This window comes from Siphateles boraxobius, unplaced genomic scaffold (assembly GCF_051911475.1).
Source record: "Siphateles boraxobius isolate OS27281-9 unplaced genomic scaffold, OSU_SipBor_1 19, whole genome shotgun sequence".
Lineage (NCBI taxonomy): Eukaryota > Metazoa > Chordata > Actinopteri > Cypriniformes > Leuciscidae > Siphateles > Siphateles boraxobius.
The window spans coordinates 15,959,593-15,967,722 of record NW_027508799.1 but is presented as its reverse complement, the minus strand read 5'-3'; the positions used below and the strand labels follow the sequence as shown (position 1 = coordinate 15,967,722).

At 39.2% G+C, this 8,130-nt stretch overlaps 1 protein-coding gene across 1 annotated transcript in view; it reads left to right on the top strand.

The window, feature by feature from the left end:
• The first annotated feature begins 890 nt into the window (after nucleotides 1-890).
• The window catches only part of slc2a13a (solute carrier family 2 member 13a), a 69,489-nt gene continuing 62,249 nt past the window's right edge, over nucleotides 891-8,130 (top strand). The window contains exon 1 of the mRNA XM_077233937.1: nucleotides 891-1,573. Coding sequence (XP_077090052.1) covers nucleotides 1,039-1,573 — 535 coding nt within the window. The 5' untranslated portion in view covers nucleotides 891-1,038. The remainder of the gene's footprint in view (nucleotides 1,574-8,130) is intronic.

The following is an 8,130-nucleotide window of genomic DNA, read 5'->3' as shown; positions in this document are numbered from 1 at the left end:
GCATGTTGACTTGTACGATACACTTAAACCGTACAGCCGCTGCATTTAAGTGCAACATTCTGTATTCAATCATTTGGCCGGATCCCGTGATATCCTATGATAAAAAGCTGGCTACCTCCATCCAGTCTGAAAAGTGTTTTCACCTGTAAAGTCTATTCTGGCGCAGTATATTTTGTAACGTCCTAAGACAAATGGTATTGCCACGTTGGTAGATAAGCACCTGTAGTAGGCCTATTTCCTTTTGTATAAAGCCCAGATAAAAATACAAACCTACTATGTTTAGATCCATGTCCGAGGCAGTTTGACTTCACAAAAAAAAAAGCTTCTACAGAAGACTGTATTCTTGAAATTTTGACATTATTTTCAAAATAGCCTGAAATATTTCGACTTTATTTTCGAAATAATGTTTGTTTGTTTTTACGTTGCGGTTCAGGGCTTCCTTATAAATTAACATATTTTGACGTTAGATATAAAATGTAATATAATAATATATAATGTAGATACAATTTACAAGTTCACATGTTAAGTAATACTTTATGGAGAGACAAGAAAACATAATGCTATAAATATATTTGACTTACTTGTCTTACTTATGCAAGGCTGGAACAAGACACTTGACCAGACCAGAAATAACCCCCATACTTCTTAAACAATTTTTTTATTCAGTATTTTCAGGTTCACTTTTTATAGTTCATGGAATTTTTTTTAACGTGTTTTGAGGTTACTGTTTACAAAAAGAAGCTCTTCGGCCAATGGATGTATTTCTCAGCACGTGTGTTGGTGTGTAGCTCTTTGACGCCATGCCCACGTCACGATGACGCTGAGCTCTACCTTTCCCTTCACTCTCACCACTGTCTGATCCTTCAGACTTCACGCACAGAGCAGTGACACAACTTGTCAGGATTCAGACTAGACAGACCATTTATAAAACCCCATCAACAACACAACAGCACGTCAAGCTGGACTCATATCAGCCCACTTCTCCAGTTCATTCTCTTTGACTTACTGTGCGCATTTTTTTCTTGCGGTTTTTCACTTATGTCCCGCAAATCCAGCGATGACTATAATCTCCGTAGTATGAGCAATCTGATGGGCGAGAGGAGGAAGAGAGCGGCGGATGATGGAGAGCGGAGTCTCATCAAGGCTCCGTCCAGCGCGAGCCTCAGCAGCGCCGGTCCCTCAGCAGCGTCTCCTGCGCCCGCGGACCTGGAGCGCGCGGCGCGCAAACAGTTCCAGCAGGATGTCACGCCGGGTTTCGTCTACGTGTTGGCCGCGTTCTCCGCTATCGGCGGCTTTCTGTTCGGCTATGACACCGGGGTGGTGTCCGGGGCGATGCTTCTGCTCAAGAGGGACATGAATATAACTGCCCTGTGGCAGGAGCTGCTGGTGTCCGGGACTGTTGCCGCGGCGGCGGTGTCCGCGCTGCTCGGCGGGTGTCTCAACGGGTTGTTCGGGCGGCGGGTGTGCATCCTCACGGCTAGCTTTGCCTTCGCCATCGGGGGGATAGTGATGGGATCTGCTCCTAATAAGGAGGCACTGCTGGTTGGACGACTCATAGTGGGACTTGGGCTTGGTGAGTAAGACACACCTTTCCGATGCTGATGCATTCAGTGTGCTCTTGTCATCAGAAAAGTTAAAGTTTTGCTTTTGTATTGTCTTTCAATCTTTAGTTGATTTATGGGTAACACTTTACAATAAGGTTTCATTTGTAAGCATCAGTTAACTGCATTAGATAACATGAACTAACAATGAACAGAACTTCTAGCATTTATACATCTCATCCTTTAGGCTTCTAATATTTATCAAATGTTGCATATGTTAACATCATTAATGCGCTGTGAACTAATATGAACATCAATATGTTTATTAACTATCATTAACAAGACGTTAATAAATGCTGAAAAAATATCATTGTTAGTTCATAATATTTGAGACGTATTGTGAAGTGTTTACGTTTATGTAATTTACATTTTAAAATGTAATGATTATATCAAACAGATATAAATATTCAAGGTGATATAGTTACTGTAGCTACATGTTACCACATGTATTTACTATATTAATAACTGTAAATTATACATAATTATACAATGAACTAACCCTTAACCAAAAACCTAACCCTAACAATTACTCTATATTAAGTACATGTAGTTAATTAATATTACTCAGTACTTATTTGAGTAAGGGCAATGTAACAACGTCAACTTAAAATAAAGTGTAACCAATATTACTACATTGTAAAAAGTGGTCAATATCCAGTTTTTAAAGAGGTATTTCTATACCTAAGCACTTAAATAGCCTAAATGTATGTTTATCTTTATTTAGTCAGGTTGATTATTCAGTTTTATTAAATAACATTTTGGACTTAACCAAATAAATAACTTTATAAAGTTACCTAACAAAACTGTTTCATTTTTTTTTTTTTTTTTTGCTTTAAATACAGCATTTTTAGAAATCAGCGATATTGTGTTTTGTAAATGGACGGTACATTGTTAGCTCTTTTCAAAATCATTTCAGATTATTTATTTTTAAATCCGTCTGGAAATTTCGTCACTGGACTGTGGAAAATAAACACCTTTCTTAATAGTTTATGTAACGTATGTCTCCCAACAGTGTTCAACAGTTTATATACAAGCATCACAGGAGAACTTTTTGTATTTATTTTGGTATTCATTTGCTTATTATTTGTGTTTGTACTTTGTACCATGCTTTTTCTTTTCTTAAAACATCATACTTCTCAAAAAAGGGCCAAGCCAAGAATGGCAATATATTTAGTAGTCTTTTATTGGTCTTAACCATTTTGATCACACATCACTGGTCAGGAAATTTGCAAGAATTGCACAAATACTGTATAAAACTAACTTAGCACTGAATAGCCTTCCCCATCTTGAAGACAGCTTTTTACAAGAAGAAGAGTCTGTGTTGTTCCAACTCATTGTTGACGGCTTCAAACAGTTCGCGAGTAGTTGAAAAATGCCCCCCCCCCCCCCCCCCCCCCCCCAAAAAAACCATCTGGTCTCTTTAGATAAAACCTTTTCATTTGTGGGAAGCAAGCCATTCTGAAATATTCTCCTTTACTCCGAAGCATTAAATGACTTCTCACAGTGAAGCAGCTCACTAATACAAGCAGCTAAAAAGGCGCCACACACAATGACACAGTCTCTTCCTCCATGCTTCACTTTGGAAGAGATGCATTTATTATTATGCTTTATCATATTTTTGAAGACACCGCTCTGGAGCATCCCCATGCAACTCGTTTTTCAATGTGATTCATCACTCCACACACAACTTTCCATATTCTGCCAAAAACGACATATTCTCAATTTACCAATCAGCACAAACACTTCATTACTGTGATCTTCCTTTCTACTCTATCCATTTGTTTCTTACACCCTATGCCGCCTTAGGAGAACTATGGGAGTAACTTCCGTTAAACTGTAAACAATCAGTGAAAGGTTCACTTTAAGAATGCAATAATAAGCATTTTCAAAAACTGGGTACAATGAGATGACATTATTCTACTCAGCCTTCAACCATCAAACATTTAAACGACATAAAAAGTGTAAAAGCATTAACAAATGACTACCACTGGAGTAATATATATGTCTGCAGTATGTAACACGTTGAGTTAATCAAGCATTTTCTTTTTTCATATACTGTTACAGTGGAATACAAAGACAAAAATGAAAACAATCAGGAGGAAAAGAACGCACCAACTAAAATGAGCTCTTGACATAGACATTCTCTTTATATCATCTCACATAAAAATACCAAGCGGTACGTTATTCTCTTTCATGCTGAACAAGTAAACATGAATAAATTTTTTACAGGATTATTTGTAACCTTTTGAATTTAAATTATTTTTTTGCATTATTTTTTGAGTGGAACCTTCCCAAACCGGTAGTGCCTCTCATAATCTAAAATGCAGTAGGCTTATTAGGAAAAAGTGGTTGAAGTTTTTGTTTTTCGTCTTTGTTGTGAATGACCTTTTTTGGATTCCATTGTTCTCTTGCCTCTTTGTAATGATATGAATAAGAGTATGTTTCTTTCACATTTCCTTTGTGTCCATTGGGACACAGCTCTATTCAGCGAGTCCTTCCAGTTTAGTAAGAAAACACTTAAGCACCCAGACAGTTCTCTAATGTATTTAGACAACCCGGGATGCGGGATGTCATTTCATAATGGAAGAAATCATGCTAGACCGCCATTAAGTTTAGCCCCTTCCTCACCCATAGCCATTCCAGTCTGTTCCTCTAGCTCTCCTAACCATTGCAAATTATTCCTTCTGCAATGTTCCATAAGCTTCGAGATGCAGCCCAACCACTTCCCAACTGGCTAAGGTGGCATATATCATCTCTGCTCTGCTCGGCAAAGCAGTGGGGGTTGACTATCTTGCATCAGGGCGGTCCGGTTTTCCTGTCCGCTAGTGCTTTTATCCACCAATTCCGGGAGGTGATCGAGCAACCAATGCGGGTCTCACATGCTGGTGAGTAGTTATTGTGTCTGAGACACTGAAGCTTGTTCGTGGTGGAATATGCACTGTGCTTCTTCACCCTTGTAGTGTCTTGCAGTTGGAATGAGTCAGCTCTCTCCTGCTTAATTCCTTAATTGAGCTAATTCCTGGTTTACAGATGCAGCTCGCATAGTGAATAGTCCTCATTTCGGAAGTTTGCGCTTCAGATGCATTTCCGGGAGGAGACAATGCAGATTAGTTCCACCTGGCTGATTCTGGAAGTGCAAAGGATTTGACAGGATGAGCGGTTATGTTGATACTTTAATGAACATCATTCATTGCTCTACCATCCATACCTCACCCTTCAAATTGAGATTAACAATAAGGTTATCTCCATACTCCTGCCCTCATGTACTCCAGCACAGCAGGGAACTTCATTGCCCAATCACTCCTCTCTACATTTAAAATTCAACTGACAAATTCAGCTCCTTCATCAGAAATCCATTGGTTACAGATTCAATACCCAACAGGATCACTCACCCTCCAACCCAGGGACGTCCACAGATTAACACTCTTAGTATTGTTAATTACACAGAAAATGTTGTATTGGGACTGCCATGGCTCATTCATCACAATATGACTCTTTCTTTGGTCCACTTGAGATGTGAGCAGTTTGGGTGAGCAATGTTTTAAAGGTTGCATGTCCATTCATGTTCGTCCCACCACCATTGAGAGTCCCTCGATCCTTGCAGCATTGACATTCCCCTTAAGAATCAAGCCTTCCTTGAAGTGTTCAGTCTGGAGAGTGCCTATAACCTCATTCATAAGAGAGATGAGTGAAAAACTGCTTTCATTACATCCTGTGGCAACTTTAAATATCAGGTCATGCCATTTGGCCTGGTCAGCTCCCCCTCTGTATTTCAGTCATTTATAAATGAGGTGCTACAGGACTTTCTTCACCGGTTCATCACACTCATCATGTTTAACTTGCCTAGAGAAACACCAGCTACACCTCAAAGTCGAGAAGTGCCAGTTTAACTTTACCTGTCCATTTCCTTGGATATGTTATATTGTTTCAAGCAAAGTGCAAGCTATCCCATCATGGCCTTAACCTTCCACCAATGAGTAACAATGCTTCCTCAGCTTTACCAACATTTAAAGGCTGTTCATTTATAATTTCAGCTCTCAACGGGGACCCCATCCTCTATCAACTTGATCCAGAGCTCCTCTTTATCGTGGAAGATGACGTATCTGTCACCGGGGTTAATGCTATCCTGTCCCTTAGACAGGGAACTCATCCCAAGCTCTATCCCTGCACTTTTTCTTTTAATTTTTTTTGTGCTGTTCTCTTCAAATCTTGTCAACAGCAGTCCAGAATTATGATATAGATAAACGTAAGCTGCTGGCTATCAATATGGTTTTATAGGAATGGTGGCACTGGTTTGAGAGCCCTAGCACCTCTTTGAAGTCAACCAAGACAAGCTTGAGTACCTCTGTTCCACCAAGAGACTGAATCCATGCCACGCTCCCTGGGGTTACCCTTCTTCAGACCAGACCAAACCTACATACCCAATTGCTCATACTTGCCAGAACCATTTAATCGTTCTCTCCAGGATTGGCCACGCACGAGTCACAGAGGTGTTGGTACTGACCCAGAAGATACTGGTGGCCCGATTCCTACACAACATAACGATATTCTTACATTGTTCCCACATTGAGTCTCCAAGGTTCCAACTAATTTTGAATGATGGATTTTCATAGCTTTACATTGAAAGTATGGGACATGGGTAAAACAACAAAATCTTTACATAAAATGCAACTTAAAGTAACAAAAGTAAATGAAGACAGTTGGGTGGGTTGAATGCTGTTTTTATGGTAAAATGCGGCTATGCAGAAAGCAAATATCAACTCAAACCTCAAAAAATCAGACATTAACATCTATGTGTGTGTCTGTGTGTGTGTGTGTGTGTGTGTGTGTTGACTGTATATTTTTTGAACTATTTAATATCTGTCAGACGTTTTTGCCTTTTGAATAGTGTTTCAATAAAAGCACATTTATGGTGGTGGATTTTTCTAAAGGATTGTACACTGTTTTTTTAATTGCCTTGCTTAAAGGATACCAAGGCAGTCATAGTGTGTGTAAGATCACAAGCTTTGATAAAATTTCATGCAGCGCTTCATTGAAAATTCAGAACTATTTTTAACTCAGGCAATTAGTACAGAGTCATAAGGATTCACGTGATTTAACTGAGTGAAGACTGACAAAGCTCCACAAGCTCAAGTGGTATTTTTCATTAATGATTCCAAGGTTTGTTCCAAGAATGACCTGAATATCCCACAAGCATTTGGAAAGAGCAATTTAGCCTGATGCTTATTGTCTAAGATTATACACTGTCCTTAGCGAAGATTGGTGTTTTCTCAATCCTTATAATGCCTGGCTGAGTAATGCCATCTTGATTGCTCAAATCCAGATAATTGCCATTTGAGCATTATACTGTAGACCATAATCCATATATTTATCATTTTAAAGGCAGGCTACAATTACTTTAAGTAATACACACACAATACACGTTGGGGCAGTGGGGTTGGTGTGTTGTACTTGGGGGTGCTCTTTTTCCAGTAATCAAACCCAACCATCCAGAACCCCCTGTTAGTGTTCTAGTAACCACCCAGAACAGCATAGCAACTCCATGGCAAACAGGCACAACACACTAATATCTTTATTGTCGCTGAGTCTGAAATGGCATAGTCTTATCAGGTGTTATATTTGAATTTCAATTTACTTTGCGGTCATTAAAAAAAGTACGCTCTATATAGTATGATTGAATATGGGTAGTGTGAATGAAATTCGGACGTACTGCATCCGCGATGTTGTTACTGTCACGTGACCTACCAGCATCAGTTGCGTCACTTCACTTCCATTCAGAAATCCTCTGCCGTGGGTAGTAAAGTGTCCATCAAATGTGGACTTCAGAATCTCTGCGGAAGTAGTAGGTCATCCGGCGACATTCCACCTTATGTTTTTCGAAAACTATGTATTTGGACATACTACGCTTTTTGTGTGGTTGTCTTTGTATTCATGTAGTATGATAATGTATTTTTTTTTTCAATTTCTAGTACTATTTGCAAATACTTATAAATAAATTGTCTTGTAACTTTTCTGAAAGATCATTGATCTTATAATTAACCACTGACTTCTGGTTTAAGTGATTGAGCCCAATTACTTCCAGGCTGACCTTTATGAAAACACAAAACCAGTATGGAGCAAAAGGGTCAGTTAAACCATCAAAATAATGACCTTTTCCTCAGCTCATTATGTTTATTTAGCAGAGCTATGACAGCAAAGTATGTGTTTACTCTTCTATATATATGAGTCAAATCATTAATGCAATGTCCAGAAAGTCAGTCTCAATAGATTTGGGCAATTCCTCACTCTAACAATCCTTCAAACCGGGCACAGATCTTTTTGCTAATCACAGATGGTGTAAAGTTAATTTGGCTTGGCAATGTCTGAGCCAATGGTGTGATCAGAGAAGTAGCTAAGCTGTTTTGGCAATTGTCTGCTGTCTCCATGACTCCTCCACCGTTGTGGAGCGAAAGGCTATTAGAGCGATGGCCTCTCACGTTGAGTGTCTGGGGTAGGCCATTGAATGAAGTGGGTGTGTTTTTGCTTTAAG